General features: G+C 39.6%; 2 protein-coding genes across 9 annotated transcripts in view; one reads left to right on the plus strand and one right to left on the minus strand.

Moving 5' to 3' along the window:
• Positions 1-11207, minus strand: part of tp53bp1 (tumor protein p53 binding protein, 1) — a 22990-nt gene extending 11783 nt beyond the window's left edge. For 2 of the 8 annotated variants that reach the window (XM_077519188.1, XM_077519182.1), the window contains exons 1-14: positions 8531-8555; positions 6277-6486; positions 5108-5198; positions 4915-5008; positions 4783-4835; positions 4552-4680; positions 3827-3878; positions 3583-3737; positions 3377-3494; positions 3192-3286; positions 2920-3110; positions 543-1614; positions 329-445; positions 55-237 (exon numbers count right to left, since the gene is read on the minus strand). In XM_077519188.1, coding sequence (XP_077375314.1) covers positions 55-237; positions 329-445; positions 543-1614; positions 2920-3110; positions 3192-3286; positions 3377-3494; positions 3583-3737; positions 3827-3878; positions 4552-4680; positions 4783-4835; positions 4915-5008; positions 5108-5198; positions 6277-6486; positions 8531-8545 — 2575 coding nt within the window. In that variant the 5' untranslated portion in view covers positions 8546-8555. Of the gene's footprint in view, positions 1-54; positions 238-328; positions 446-542; positions 1615-2919; positions 3111-3191; positions 3287-3376; positions 3495-3582; positions 3738-3826; positions 3879-4551; positions 4681-4782; positions 4836-4914; positions 5009-5107; positions 5199-5976; positions 6173-6276; positions 6487-6675; positions 6719-8530; positions 8556-8770; positions 8865-9477; positions 9530-11083 lie in introns of those variants that run through there. The other 6 variants (XM_077519186.1, XM_077519184.1, XM_077519183.1 and 3 more) reach the window with 6 other exon arrangements.
• A 195-nt stretch (positions 11208-11402) lies between these two features.
• The window catches only part of map1aa (microtubule-associated protein 1Aa), a 63187-nt gene continuing 57572 nt past the window's right edge, over positions 11403-17017 (plus strand). Inside the window, exons 1-2 of the mRNA XM_077519179.1 lie at positions 11403-11637; positions 13430-13531. Coding sequence (XP_077375305.1) covers positions 11418-11637; positions 13430-13531 — 322 coding nt within the window. The 5' untranslated portion in view covers positions 11403-11417. The remainder of the gene's footprint in view (positions 11638-13429; positions 13532-17017) is intronic.

A 17017-nucleotide genomic window follows, 5' to 3' on the forward strand; every position in this document is an offset into this window, starting at 1 on the left:
TCTCCATGGATACGACCTAACCAAAATATGCTCGGGAGGCCGAACGACTCTTACTCTGCAGACTGAAGCGTTCGGAGCTTCCCTCTTCAACGGGGCTCACTAACTTCATTCTCAAACTCAACCTCCCGTCCCCCTTCTCCGCCAACTCATTTCCACATTCTTCCAGCACATCGTCTTTGGCTGCTATCACATCGGCACTGACATCGCCGGCAACTTCTGACTTCTCATTAAATGTCTCTAGATAAATGAAAAACAAACAAAACATCTAAAAGTGTCGCTACTTGATATTTATGATTGCATTGTCTGCATGTCTTTCACCGGAACACACCAATGGGAGTACTGTGTCTGAGCGTCCCCTTCAACTGGCTGATTAGGGGAGGAGTTGCTCCAACAGCTGGACCAATCAACTCACCCTCTTTAGGCAGTGTGAAATGGAAGGACATTTCTGCATAAAAGCATTAAAAAAAAACATGACCATACATCAATTTAACAATGTTTAGATGCTAATGACTAATATAAACGTACGGATGTGGACATCATACCTCCCGAGCTATCACTGAAGCTCTTGTTCTTCTGCCCCTCTGGTTCTGGAACCACAGCAGGCTCATGGCCATTAGTGGATATAGATACTTGGTACGTGCTTGAACGGGGACTAGCAGCTTTTAAAAGCTGTGACTGTGTTTTGGGAGGAGCCTGCGAGTCTCCATTTCTCTTTTGAACTGAAACAATGCTCTCGTCCTGGTCTGCGGCCTCCTTGTCAACAGACGACATCATCTCACTTTGAGAGAGGACTAAAGCAATACCTGAAGGAGCCAAAGTACTCTCCTCCTCCATAGCCACTTCTTCTTCTTCCGTTGCCGCCGCCGCGTCCTCCTCCTCCTCCTCCTCCTCTTCCTCCTCCTCCTCCTCCTCCTCATCTTCCTCCTCCTCCGAAGCAGCAGCTTCTTCAATAACTGCAGGCTCGTCAATTTCACCTTTTCCCGTCTGACTATGAATAGGTCCACTGTTCTTTGACAGAGGTTGTGGCAGATTCTCTCCACTTTCCGCTACATTCACGTCACTCTTTGCAACCTCCATAACAGACATATTGGAGATCACGGACTGTGATTCCAGACTGCAGGGTGCCACATCTGTCGGAGTCTCAAGTATACAGCTGTTGACAATCACATCTGGAGATTCGATTTTGGATTGAGAACAAGACACATCATTAGGAGGGTTTGACTCTTTGATATTAGTCTCACATTCGTTCGCATTCACGTCGGGTACGTTCAAGAAAGGCGTCGGCTGAGTACAAGGTTTGGAACTCGGGGCACTTTGTGATTCCGCGCAGACGCCATTGCACTCGCTCCTCTGATCGGGGTGTGGAAACACAGAGTCAGTAGTATCTACTCCAGGCTGCTCTTCCATTTCTTCTATCTGTGTGTCCTGGGTGTCCTCCATGTTCTCTTGTGACAGCTGCTGAGAAGAATCGTCATTGTCCATGTTCACAGAGAGCTGTAAAGGCATTGTGAAAGCAGGAGATGTTTCCTGGTGAGGAGACTTGAGAGACAAGGGCTCAGACTTGTTATCCGATGGTTGTGGAGTCTCCTGACTCGGTGTTGGGACAAACACATCCTGGAGGGGGTGAATAATGAGATAGTAAAGGACATAAATTGACCAGTACAAAATTACAATCACATAAAAAAAAATAAAAAATTTGTCATCCAACTTCCCAATAAAAACAAGACCAACTATTTCAGTTTTGATGACAGAACTCACCTGTGGTTGATTCTTGTGAATCAACATTCATCCAAAATCTGCTGTGTTAAGATTTTTATTGGTGTACTTTTTTTCAGCACAGGAAAAATACTGCACATTTTTGTGTGTGCATGACAAGTTGTACAATTCAATAGTTCACAACTGTGAACAAATTCAAGGCCCGTCCAGACCCTCGGACACTAAATAATCCACCACCCACTCACCCTTACCCTTTATACCAGCCAAGCCAGGGGTGTCAAACTCATGTTAGCTCAGGGGCCGCATGGAGGTAAATATATTATCAAGTGGGCCGCATCGGGAAAATTGCCGTCATTGTTAGATTTTCGTGGACCAGCCCTAAATTACGGAACTCAACTGTCATCATATTGTTCCGAAAAATAACACGAATGTGCAAATGGAACGCGGCAACACTTTGACGGTATATGTTCCGGACGTGTTAAATCAACCTTTTTTGCATATAGATTGTTCCCAGAATGCATTGCAGTGCACAGTTAATGATGTCATAAGGATGTTAATCCTTATCATATCTATTTGTGTTACCAGTAATTGAATTTGTGTCATATTTAACACATTTATGTCGGTGTATGATTACAATATATTAATAATAATTAGACAAAATGTAGTTGATCTTATGTGTAAAATAATGACATCCAGGACGGCGATCCCCCGTACAAGTTGTTTTGCTCATCTGAGTACTGCTTATCAAATTACAAATATGTGTTTTGATTGTGGCCGGCTGATTAATTAGTCCAACATTACATGGCCGGATTAAACCCCCCGGGCCGTATGTTTGACACCACTGAGCCAAGCTGTGCTTACGTACTTTTAAGACATTCGCTATTTTGATTTACAGTACTTGAGATTTACAGAACTGTGACTATTTTGCTCAGGTATTGTGCTGCTTTAGAATTTATATTTTCCCTTACAAAAGGTTATTGTTACCGTGTTCATTTTCACAAACTAATAAGTGTATCTTATTTATTCATAAGGGTTCATTTGTCTTTCATATTAAGAAACCCGTGATAGGATCGAAATTGTGATTTTGTAATTAGAAAATTGTGATATTTATTTTTGTAAGATTTAAAATTAATTAATAATTGCAGCCTAAAAACAAACAAACAAACAAACAGCAAGTCATACAAGATATAACATGGTACATACGTGTGAGAACTCAGGCTGAGAGGGTAAAGAGAGCGGCTGCTCTACCACAAAACCAGCAGAACTCTGGGATACGGCAGGAGTTGAGGTGAATGGCTCTGGTTTAGAGGAGGCTTCTGTTTCCATCGGCACGTCTTTCTTTAGAGCAGTTTCTTCTTCTGCAGACGGCCAGGTATCCATGGGCTCATCATCATCTGACAAAGCAAAGTTTGCTCATTGTCTTTTTTTTTTTTTTTTTTTTTTTTAATTCTCATTCAAACGGAATTTTATGTTACCACTTTGGCTCTCTGCTCCAGTTGGTGAGTTGGGGACAATCAACGGTGCATGTGGAAAGTTGTCTGGGGTTGGGGCAACATAATCAGCAGAGCTCCTTGGGGTGGGGGAATGAGAATTTCAGGTCATTTCTCTTTGTGCTGGTTGTTTGCACTACAAAAGTATGTGTAATCATCATGGGACTTACTGGGATAAGCTCTGCTGAGCCAGTGTTTCCTGTCCAGAAAGGTGCAAGAGCCGCAGGGTGTTGGCTGGTGTTGAGGTGGGGTAAACTTGTTGCTCTGGCTCAGACACTGTATTGTCTACTGCAGCACAACAGCAACACAACACTCATTAGTACAATTTTAAAACTTGTTTATTTACGATAACGGAACCACATGCAAATGGACATACCCGTCTTGTCAGCATCAAACATGTCCTGCTGTGATGATATTAGTTCATCATGATCCCGTTCTTCCTGCTCACCAGAATCTTTGAGGCACTGCGAGTGCAGTAGCACTTGAACATTCAGTGTTTGACCCAATCGGCTGCTGACGCTCACCTCAGATCTTGAGGAGATACAAAAACTTGAAATTGGCAATTGCATCTCAAATGAAAGAAATTCAAAATAAGATTGGGAGATATTAGACGGTTATACCTGCCAACTTTGTATACCAGATCCTGTGATGTCACAGTGTTGATGTTGTGCTCTGAAACAAAAAGGGATACTTAATTTAGACATGTTGAAGTCATACACCTCTACTGAGCGACAAGCACGTTTAGCCTGGGTTGTCAGCAAAGGTTATGAGCGTCTTCGGGCGCATTTTTTTTTTCTAAAGCAATATGTCATAAGGTTAATTTTTTTAAAATGAGTTTTAAATTATATTAAACTGTTTAGAGATTATTGTTTTGTAGTCTGATTACAGTTTAAACCAAATGTTTACCTACATTTATTGCGGCAAGGCACTTATTTTACACGAGAAAAAAAAATAAAAAAATCTCATGGCACACCATTACACCAATATGTGACAAAAAGGAGACAGCAAAGACCTCTCTTCTGCCTGTCGCTATACATCACTGGCATAGATAACGTCAACTCAAGTTTATTCATATAGGCCTTAATCACAAGAGTATGCAAGTAATTTTTGGACAGATTTCCCACAGCACATTACACACATTTGAAAACTGGCTCAAATTATTAATATAGGCAATTTTACAAAAGAATTAATGGGGGCATCAGTACCTCACTGTTTTTGCCATTTGTAATCCCTCGCAAATACCGCAACCTGTCATAGTTTTACTTTAATAAACAAATGTACCGGCAAATAAAACTTTCAATATAACATTTTTAGCATCCTTTATATGTACCCAAACGCTTCATACCTAATTTGGAATGTGTCTCACTGACTGCTCCAGGTTTGTCACACTCATCTCCCTTCTGGTTGTTCACTTCATCAACAACAAAATCCTGACTCTGGGAAAGTGCAAGGAAACCAAAGTCTGAGTTTCCATCTGAAACACACACACACACACACACACACACACACACAAAAATCATGTACTGCAATTGTTTTTATTGCTGGGCCTTCCTAGAAATGGGACACGAACTCCTACCTTCAGACGGATCGCAGGGTGGCGTGGAATCAGAATCCATTGGCAAGTTACTCCTGAAATATTGAGACAGGAATTAAAAACAATTGTCTGATGGAGTAAGAGCAATCTGCTACAACAGTGGCCAACGGGTACTTGAGTTTGTTTGGAGGGTTAATGGTGAGAACTTGACTCTCTTCTTGACACTCTTCTTGGCATTCTGAACTGTGGTTGGCCAGAGCAAGAATGCCTAGAGATAAACAAATAAAAAGAACAGAAGTGTTTCTGTTAGGCTGTTAAATACAAGATGGGGGGACTGCTGACATATAGTTACAAAAACAAAACTGACCAGGACCAGCAACCTGGCTGTTACTACGGCAGCTCTCTGACTGGCTATCAGTCTGAGAGCTTCTACTTCCTATTGGTGACGAGATCAGCTCCTGGAAAGATAATTATTTATGTTCAGCAAAGACATAAATGCATAAACAAAAAGTGATGAAGACTCCCATGGTGACGACTAACAGGGTGCCTCTATGTTCATGTTATGTTCGCTTGCGGCAGTGAAGTGATTGGGCCCAAAGTTATAACACTAGTGATGCAACAATATCCAAACGTCACGATACGATTTTACCATAATCTGACCCACACGAGATAGTAACTATCAAAATATTGTGTTGAGGTTGGCGATATTACAAAAAAGTGCAGAATACTGTATATCTCAACCTTTGAGTTTTCTGCTAAATTTATGCTAGTAGGTCCACCGCTCTCTGCCATCTTGAATTACTCTGTAAACAACATCAAATAAGTATCATTAAGCTCACAAAGCTGTGTTCGGCTCAAGTGGGCGAAATGTTTTTGACGGAGATGTGCTGCTTTGATGTCGTTACATGGCGACGACTATTTTGTGGCAATTTTAACATCGCTACATCCCTAGTGAACTCATGACCAGGATTATTCAAACCATACGGTAAACCGTGAACATTACCTGACCTGTTGTTATTTTCAACTCATGTAAACACTAGTGAAAATAGTAATTAAATGTCAGTTATCTTGTAGTACAGAAAGTGCAATACACAATGCAGTCAACACTGATGTATTAAACTTTTACTACATACAACACTTTATTTGGACTGACGCAAACAGGTTTGTAACAAAATAACTTATTTACTGCAATTTGAAATCTGTGTATCATATTGAGCAAAGTTAACAACACAGTACCTCCTCAAACATCATTTTCTTAAGAAAGGTGGCATGTTAACTCTTGCAGTCCTGGTAAGATTATGCAGGCATATATAATATTATTGCTGAAAGGAGGTTAGAATCCCGTCTCTTAAAATCAAAACCACCAAGAACCACGATAGCCTCTTTGCGGCCTAACATCAAGTCAACCGTGACTTCCTGTATTCGTTTCGCGACACTGTAAATAAAAGAGCACGGCTTCTATATAGCTGTCTGTTTAACGGCTATGACGAGAAAGGCGTCATGTTTCGACATGTTTCTTTTCGCGACGCCGCTTACCAGGACAGGGCTGCATGCGCTGGGCTGCAGGTTTGATAGACGTCGGGACAGTACGGCTCGGTAGCTGCTCTCGGGGTCGTCTTCCAAGGCCACGCTGTCCGGCTGGGAGTCCTCCACGATGAGGCACGGGTTCTCCGGCTGAGGCAGGCTCGAGTCCAATTCACTTCCGTCGGGATCCATGGGGTCGGACCGTGGTGAGCAGCAGGCTGACTGACGTGACGACACACAAAGAAGCACGTGTGAGAGACGTCGCTTGTTATTTTTGCTTTGTTCAGAGTCGTCGCACTTCAGCTAAACTAGCAACCCGTTTCAATTATCTATATAAAAATGCATGTCGTATGCATTTACTCTGACGACTATTGTCCATTTCGTCTGGTAAATCAACACAAACATACACACCCCTGCAAGAGTCCTACCCAGCGCGGCAAAATGAGCTGGGAGCAAGACTATTGGCTTGCTCAAAGGCGTGACGTCACTGAAACGCTTTGCTTGGTTTGATGGTTACTGATCATTAGTTTTAATTTTTTGTTTTCAGTCTGGTACAGTTCTTTCAATTTTTTACATGTGTTGTTTTTGGGGGTGCTATAAAGACATATAGGAGTGCTTGGGTGCTACAAAATCGGTGTAAATGTGAAGGTATAGTGATAGGTAGGTTGTCGTGGTTTGGGGGTACTTTCCGCTCCAAAAATTGCATGGGAAGTCAAAGAGTAAACCAAATCTAATAAAAGATTTGTGATGATTATTCTTATTTCAAAATGTGATGAAATGTCATTTGATGACTATAACAATCTACCTGGTTGAGTCACAGGCAAAAAGCAATACAATACACTGTTTGTTTACACCGTATAAAGGAAGCATTTGCATTCACTGCATTGGGGAAATACCAGAAACAAATGGATGTTCGGATTTGTCAGTTGCTGAAGTTCCTAAATCCCATTTCAGTAAACCGTTATCAGTTAACAGTTTGCTGCTACCTCTACAAATGTTAAGGTTTAAAACTCAACCATGCAACATAAAAGCCATATTTCAACATCACCCAGAAATACCTGCCGACTTCTCTGGGCTCGAGCTCATCTGAGCTGGATTGATGCAAAGTGAGAAGTGGTCTAATGTGTCCACATTTCAGATTGTTTTTTAAATTCATGGTCATTGCGTCCTCCGAGCCAAAGAGGAAAAGCACCATCCGGACGGACTGTTATGAGCGCAAAGTTCAAAATCCAGCTTCTGTGGTGCTTATGGCGATGTGTTGGTGCAAAGTATTTTTCATGGACATCGCTGCTCATTTCAGCAAGATAATGCCTATAACCACATTCTGCAAGTAAGTGTGACTTCATAGTAAAAAGAGTACGAGTACTAAGTCCAGACGTGTGTCCCAATGAAAATGTGTGGCACATTAGGAAGCACAAACACAACAACAGGGATCCCAGACAGTTGAGCAACTGAAGTTGTACTTTAAGCAAGAATAGGAAAGAATTACACCTACAAAGCTTCAACAAATATGGTCCTCAGTTTCCCAAACACTTAGTGAATTATGTTAAAAGGAAAAGTGATGTCACACTGTAATAAAAATGACCCTCTGAGTTTTTTTAGTTTTTTTTTAACATGTTACAGGTAGATGTTTGCACAAAGATTATCTGTTGTAACATTACATCCATTGTCTTAGTAGTGCATTCAATTTAATATAGGCTGGAAGAGATTTGCAAATCAAAGCAGACAATTACAAGCATATGGCAAATATGTGTGACATTGCTGACAGGGTGGACAATGACAGGGTGGACATTTTTGACTAATGGTAGCATTTAATCAGTAATGAGTCGATGTTGTGATGGCAGTAATTCAGACACTTGAGAATATTAATTTGTGTCACGTAAGAAAGCCAAATCTCTAAAATGCAAGGCAGAGCTAGCCACTAGTATCCAGTGCTCAAATGTAAGCAAATATTTGCCCAAAATGAAAATATATTTGTAAGAATGATGATGAAAATTAAGAGGGGGATAATAAGTGAACTCACGAATTGATTAGGAGGTGTGTCTAAACTAGAACAAAGCCTTTTGTCTCTATATTCTTTCGTGAATTGACAATGTGCTGCACACTCCAGCAGCTCTGATTCGCAGGTAAGGCTGGAGGCTGTGGTTGCTATCTTGGGGAGACAAAATGAATGGTAGCGATTAAAATAGGGATGACCCGATTCTGCCAATTGTGTAGTCTATAGGCTACATATGTCATGACTGCAACAGCCAATTCATTACATTACCTTCCTAGCTGCCATGCACCACCACGTTTCAAGTCACATCATTACATCCACGGCTCGGGTAGTGTCAAATAGGCCTACATTTTAAAATGAATGCTCAGCCATTACCCAAAATGTCTCACATTCGCCCCCTCCACACACGCGCAATGAAGCTCACGTGGGAAATATTTGACTACGCACTGTCATTGTTCATCTACATCTACACGTAGTTCGAGCCACAAATAAGGAAATGTTCAACGTTACCTTAAAAGACGATACGAATATTACACTTGTATGTTTCAGTGTCCCGTTGCACGCAGTAAAAACACGTCCTCCATCGCTCAGTTGCTCCTTGCCTCTGGAGAACAGTAAGGGTGTGGAGTGCACGCACACAGTGCATGTAAATATGACATTTAAAAAAATAAAAAATAAATACATATAATTTGGTGTAATTTTCTATGCTACTGGCAACCGCACACATTGCATAATTAATGTCAAATAAATAAGAAAAATTCCAAATGTACTTAATGCATGTGAATGTAAATTATATTATTCAACTATTTGGTTGTGTTCATTTGTGTTCCAATTTTTGCCCCTAATTTGCTTACCAATTTCACAGATTTGAAGTCTCTTGACATACAATCAAACGAGCACGACACATCCGTTTCCATCCATCCAGCCTATTTTCACAATTAGCAGATTCATTTTTGTTCATTTAAACATTGGTTGAAGAAGCACTTAGCCCTGGTTGAGCATAACAATAACATATGTTACTGTAATCATTTTCCAGACATAGTGGCGGTGCAAATACTGTAGTGTACACAATAGTGGCTTTGACAAAATATAGAACAGTCAAGAATGACATCTTAATGATTATGATTCCAATTTGCAAGGGAGAAATGAACAATACAATTCCATTTTGATTTAAAAAAATAAAAAATAAAAATAAAAAAAACACTTTCTACTCTTACCGGCAGAGGCCAGCAGATTACAGTCCTTCGTGTTTTGTTGACTCACCCCTCCCTGGAAAATTATAAAGTAGATGCAGTTCACACCGCAAAATAAAGTAACAATAACATTTATTGTCTGTAGGATCAGACAAAATCACACATTTTCCAAATAAACAATCGATAAGGCCGTGCAGTGGTGATTAGCACTTCTGCCTCACAGTCAAAAGGTCGGGAGTTCAAATCTTGGTTCAGGCCCTCCTGTTCTCTCTGTCCTTGTTCAAAAACAACAACATAGGGTTACAGCAGTATGTAATGGATTGGATTGATAAAACAAGGCCCCTGGGGAAAGAGGGAATAGCTAATTTTGGTAAAGCTGCACCATACACTTTATGTATTTTTTTCTGGAGGACACCAGCCCCATGTAGTGAGTACCACAAATAACTACTGCCCTAACTGCGCCTACTGACCAAGGCCAGCAGGGATAGGCTCCTGCACCCCCGCGACCCTTGTGAGGAAAAGAGGTTAAGAGGATGGATGGATGGATGGTTACTCTTCCTTGATCCTTGCGAGCCATGTATTACTGTAGATCAGTTTAGATTTCCCAAATGCAATTGGCTGTACACGCTGCTCCCCCCGCCCCCACCCCCCGCCTCACTTTTCATTCTGATCATCAGGGTAAAAGGTATATATTTCTTAGCATTAAGTTATGCCATGTATATGTCACTCTCGTGTCTAAATAAGGCTTAAGGCAAAATAATATTTTGTTAATTTGGATTCCGGGATAGCTGACAAAGTAGATAAATATAATAGTACATAAGGGATTCTCAACTGGTGGGTCGGGACCCAAAACTGGATCGCACACTCATTTGGGTGGGTTTTGGACAGCTAGTAAGAAAAAAACGCATGTAGTCTTCTTTTCATTTTTATTCTTGATTATAGAAGCATAACAAGTTGCTATGTAGGCCAGCGACAGAAAGTGGAGCTAGTATTTTACACCATAAATCAATACTGTAATGGACGTTGAGCAATATGGCGAGGCTGGTTTTAAACAAAGCATGTCCTTTATTATTTATTTCTATAAAAATGGGTCGAGCGACATAATATTTCAGTTAACACAATGTTCAGTTGTTCACCATTAATGGCTGTCTTTCTTCTGTCCTCACTTTTGATTTTTTTTTTTTTTTAATTTTCACTATTAGTTCACCTAACTAATGATGATTATAATAGCCACCTTTTTTTTAAAGGCACAGAACGAACGAACTCATTCACATGGCCCACAAAGCCTAAAATAACTATATGGCGATGCTGACTGAAGGCTCTGTTATCTGTCTTCTTTGTGCATAGATGAAACATTGTTTTGATCACAATAGGAACAAAGAAGAGTCACATGAAATTGCATTGCCTGGTACTATTCGTGCCAATGTTATAAATAGACCCCTTTTGTGTTATTTTCAGCTTATTTTGTCAGTTCAATACATGTAAGGGAGGTAAGTGATATTGATTACATACTCCCATATAGTTAACAACTATGCATTTTCTTTGAATAATTCTCTCATATATTGTATGTTTAATATCGTCCTCCTCTTGGGAGTCAATACAGAGGAAAAATCGAAATCCTCCCAATCACCTTCATCTTCCATCCTCAGATGTCGTGAATCCATCCGTCCATCCATTTCCTTGACCGCTTACTCCCCACAAGGGTCGCGGGGGGTGCTGGCGCCCATCTCAGCTGGCTCTGGGCAGCAGGCGGGGGACACCCTGGACTGGTTGCCAGCCAATCGCAGTGTCGTGAATCTGATCAACATAAATTTTCGAATCCCTTTTTTTGTTTTGACCAATAATGCTTTGTGACATCAAATAGTCACATAACATGTTATCCAATTAAAAATGATACTTCCACCAGGGCCACACCCCCAAGTCCTCCCAGTTTATTCTGCATCCATTCTCTCGACACAGTTGTCATGGAGATGGAAAAGAGTTCAGCGTCCACTAGTGGCACTGTTACCATGGAAATGCCTTTTGTCGTAGCTACTCCGGCAAAGCAAGCCGAGCCTGTTCAGCACCACGATAAGCAACATGCTGGAGCTGCTTTACAGCACAACAAATATCGCATGCTGATTGTCATTGGACAGATTGTCATCAGCGATCACCTGGACTCTGCCAAAAAACAGATCACAGACGGTAAGACTGAAAATGAGCTGACAATTGACCTGCTAAGGTTATTAATTATTAACTTGTAAAAATTAAGTGTATTAGGAAGAAAATAATATTCAGTTACTGGTATGTGAAAAATAGACAAAAAAGAACCTTCAACCCAGTTCACTCAATAAAATCATATTGACATTATAATAGTGAATATTCAGCAAAAATCTGTTTGTTTAGGCATCTGTAAACTTATTTTAGCAAATAAACCCACTAAAAACTACCAATAATAAAAAATATTAAAATATGATTGTGTTCATGTTTTTTTTCTATAAAGGGCATGAAGACTGGATTTTTTAATCTTCTCTTTTTCCATGCACCATTTCAAGTAAATGGAGGAATGTACAATTTACATGGGCATAATAATCGATTAATTGGTGATACTGTAAATATAAAAATGTTTTTGTTTAATTATTCATTAACAACATGTTGACCACTATAAGGACAACTGTATAATTGTGCACTGCTGTTCCCAACAGAGGTCCTGTTTATTCATGCTCAACTGTTTGCAGCCGAAAGATCAGAAAAACTATCAGAAGTAGAGCGTCATCGCTAACGCCATTGTTATGATTTGTGTATATCATGCTCAGGTTTGTTGTTTTGTCTTTGTGTCCTGTCTTGCTCGTTAGGTTTTGTTTGCACCTGTGCTCGTCAACCTGTTCCCTTGTGTCATCCAATCATCTCCTCATTTTACAGTATCGAAATTAAAGAACACTTGAGAAAGTACTTAGTAGAAACAGCATCATTTATGATGTTTAAATTTGTTAAATATAAACAAGAGGACTTCAGACATTTCACAACTTGCCTTAAATACATTTATAAATTATATGCTTAATGACGTTTACAGGAGGAAACTTGTATATATATTTTTTTATTAAAGAAATATAACTAAATCAACAAAAGATGATTGTGCCAAATCTAATATTGGGGTCTAGGAATTGAGCAATAAAAGAAAAAGAGGTCTTCCAAGTAGTTTAAACAGTAGTCTGCTCGCGAGATGGGAGGAGTAAGATGGCTGCCCTGTCACTTCAACTTTTTGCACCGGCATGTATGGGCAATCGGCTATCCAATAATATATACAGCTCAGTGAGACGAACACAGGAGAAGTGATAAAAAAGGGTGATTCAAGTACATCAACATCATGCAAAACATTTTCCTGTAAAAGCATAAACAAGCTAAGGAGGTTGCACAAAACGACGACGACGCGGCTATCCGCCATTGTTGTTGAAATCTTTCCACGGGCTTTCGTGTGGCTTACTTTCCTGTTTTTTTCCCGTCTTCGTTGGATCATTGTTGTTGCCACCACTCTTTTGTTTTGATTTTTGGTCTTTTCAGAACTTTGTTGAGTGTTTTTTTTTTTTTTTTTTTGGAGCCTTGCCCAGTACCCCTGTTAGTGTTTTCGTTCATAAATTGAGAATTCAGTAGCCTACTCCATGTATCCCTGCCGTGGTTCCCATGTTTCATGCATCTGGATCCTCAACCTCCGCACACGATATAGACATTCAGCTCAATGCAACACATGGAAGTGGGAGTTCAGAACATTCAGAAATAGATTGCCACATTGTTTTAAAATCATTTTTATTTCAGTCAAAATAAAAATGAAACGAATGTGTTGCTAATGCCCTCCTTAGTTGTCAAATTTGAAGGAAGAAAATAAAAATCTATGATCACAATCATTTCAAACAAAATCTAATAACTACGCAACATTCAAATGCTGAGCACGTGGTACATTCTAATCTATACTATTCACGCTTTTATTTTAATCTACCAGGTTTGCTCTCCTGGAATGTTGATTTGAGTGTCTGCGACTTGAACAAGGAGCTACAGCTGTTTGAGACCAAACACACAGCTCAGTTTTCTTCACAGGTCAAAGGTTGGTTGAAGCTACTATTTCATAACGCAGTTGTTGTTGAATTCAGTACTAATTATTCTCTGTTAACTCTGTATTTAATTAAGTCCAATATTGATTTTTAATTTATCGGTAACCTGTCTTTCAAAACTGGTATTTTATATTTTTTTTTAAAAAGGCAATACTAGTCTGAAAATTCATGCTTGGACAGAGATGAATATCCACATAGCACTTACAGTAGTATATGCTGAAGAAAATATGTCTTTGTTTGTTTCCATATGAGGAAATGAAATTTCTGCCTGACTGGATCTGTATTGGGTCTATGGAAGGTATATTCATTCCAAGTTCAGCTGGTTAGCATCCAGTGATAATATCTAAACTGCTTGCTGACATGCAAAAGTCGCATTAAAAAATTGATCTCCTTTTGGCCATTGAAATCTCATCCACCCTTGTATTGAAAAGCCCCACTAGGGCTTTGATGTTAGTGATGCCCACAGGGGTTAAGCTATATATTCGTGCTTAATATTTATTTAGGGAATCCGTGCAGAGGTGTCCTGCCTGCTTCTATCCCTCTTCCTTGTCTGTGCCTTGAATACTAATAGCGAGCTGTGCTGTCATCATGGCAGACAGGCTCAAAGCACACACAGAAACGTCCAGAAGAATAAGGTCTATTTTTTTTATTGAATTGTTTTGGAATCATTTAAGGCAGTTGTTGCACTGATTATTGTTCGTTCACATATATACAGTAATGTTGGAGTAATCTATTTGGGCCGGCTGGGATTGTCTCACATATTCTTGTCAGCTCTTACATCATTCCAGCACCCTCGTGGGTGTGCTTTTTTTTTTTCCTTCTTTTTTTTTTTTTTTTCATTGACCCATGGACTGGACAGTCCAGGGAATGTGTGAGGTGATCAGGGGGTGGAAAAATTACGGTGTCCCTTTATGGTTAAAATGTTATATCTATTGTTAAGTTACTCACAGGTTAGTTGTGTTAAAAATGTTATTTAAAGCGATTGTTCATTGTATCATTGCTCGGTCCGTCCATTTGTGTAGTATCTTTGCAATGTCAAATAATCTGCACCAATCAAACATTGAGCCAACCATGAACAATTAATAAAATATGACCTGAGACATTACACCTTATTGTCTTTTCTAATCCATTTCCATTTTTCTCCATGCTCTACTGTATTTTATCACCATGCAGGCACCCAAACATTTCCCGCAGCACGGTAACTGCTGCGTCATAATGAAAGTGAGACGTGCGGTAATCAAGTAATCAGGCATCCATCACTGCATGGCCATTACTGTTTCAGTCGGCTGCATCTCCACTGCTCGCACTAGACTGATGAAACAATCTGGCCACATGGGGGATCACGTTTCCTGCCAAGAGAGAAGGGGGAGGAAAACAGTGACTGTAATCACTTCCTTGAATGCAGCAAATATTATTTGTTGAGAGATGTCTGGTGAAAATCATTATGCATAATAGTTTGCAATTAAACTAGTTGAACTTGAACTCGTGAAGTAATTGAACTAGTTAGTTTGCAAGTGTTCTTCTAAAGCATTATAATTATAATCATTATAATGACAATATATTAGTAATAATAATAATAGCGCCCTGCGATTGGTTGGCAACCAGTCCAGGGTGTCCCCCGCCTACTGCCCAGAGCCAGCTGAGATAGGCGCCAGCAGCCCCCGCGACCCTTGTGAAGCGGTCAAGAAAATGGATGGATGGATAATAATAATAGCTACTTAAAGATGCATCACACAAAAGTAATATTTTAAGCGCAATGCAATAGATACACTATAATAAATGATAACATATCTCAAATGAACTCTTGGCTGTTGTAACCAGAAGTCTTTGGAGCCAATAACTATTGTGCAAGACACAAACTCTAGGCTGAATGATGTCTACAATAGATCCTACCATTGGCTCCGAATCATACGTCATTATTCATTTGCTTCTTGGAGATGGACCAATCTTTTTATTTCTTTTGGGATTAAGATTGAACATCGTCTTTTGACTGCATTTAGCCGTTACAGCAACAAAATGTGTTGACCCCCACAAGCTCAAGAGGTGTGAAACAGTTGGTGTGCCCTTTTCACTCTGACATCTCTGCTGGAATGCCAGCATGTGTGTGAGATGGTTGTCTGGGTGGTGTGCAACACAAAATATGTACAACAGAATGTGTTGCATTTTATCTAGCAATCTATAAGTCACAATTTAATTGGCAAATTTCACAAATCTATACTTTTGTTCAGTGCACACGTGTGTGGGTATCATTTTTACGAATTATTGGCAAATCTATCATTATTACCGTCGGGCCAAAACCTTGTGCCATCCAAAATCATCACTTTTCAGGAGACCCCCCCCAAAAAAAATCACGTTTTTTTTTGTTTTTTTAACCATGAACATTGCATCATCAAAGAGAACAAGCCATTTTCAATAGTTTAGGTTGGTCATAATTTGTAAAATTGACACCCACATACGTGGACTGACCAATATAGATTTTTGAAAGAAATATTAAATTTGCCATAATGTGACCTACAAGGTTTTGGTGCCAAAATATAATAAGTCGCAATTTGTTAAATTCCATATTTAAAAAAAAAAAAATCTATACCGATACTTTTGATCAGTCCACATGTGTGGATGTCATTTAAAAACAAAAACAAAAAAAAACAAAAACAAAAAAAACTTACCCATCTGAAGTGTTGCAAATGGTTTGCTCTCTTCGTTGATGTATGAAGATGATGATGATGATGATGTTAATGGTTGAACAGGCATGCCTGGCCAAACACATTGTAAAACCTTGTCCTGCTAAAATTGCCAATGAGGGTTGCACTTAATAATCTTCTAATATAGAATTCATTTCATTTATGTTTTTACGGATCTAGAATTTATTAAACTTGCATTTGTCATATGTGCCTTTTTCTATCTCTTTACTCTGTCATGCTGTTTTAATTTTTGCGCTTGTATGAGATAAATAAGAACCAATCAATCGATTATGAGTGGACTATATATGACAAAAATACTTTGACGTCCCATAAGTGCATATTACTGTGAATTGTGGTGGGGGAAAAATGGCCTCCAGAAGTCTTTCCTATTTACATGACCAAAACTGCTCCAAAGTAACTACTATGATTGTTCCTAAACATTATTATTACTATTATTTTTATGGATGTTCTGGTCTTCCGGTGTGCCCAGATAGGTACAGCACGATCTGCCAAATTCCCCAACACGGTTAACTAGACTTGCACATGTGTGCCTGTCTACCAAAGTAGTGCCAATTTACTTAAGAGTTTGTCACTTTATATTTTAGCCCATCTCATTGCATTAGCTTATGAACAGATACGACACATCCAATATGGCCTGTTAAGCAGTGAACTATCACAACAACAGGCCAACCACTCGGCGTAGGCTACTGTCGATTTGATATGATACCTGTGGTTGAGAAGAAGAAATATCTCTTCATACATACTGTACGCCTACTGGACAGAAAGGTACGTTACTCT

The sequence above is a fragment of the Festucalex cinctus genome, chromosome 4, assembly GCF_051991245.1.
Source record: "Festucalex cinctus isolate MCC-2025b chromosome 4, RoL_Fcin_1.0, whole genome shotgun sequence".
Lineage (NCBI taxonomy): Eukaryota > Metazoa > Chordata > Actinopteri > Syngnathiformes > Syngnathidae > Festucalex > Festucalex cinctus.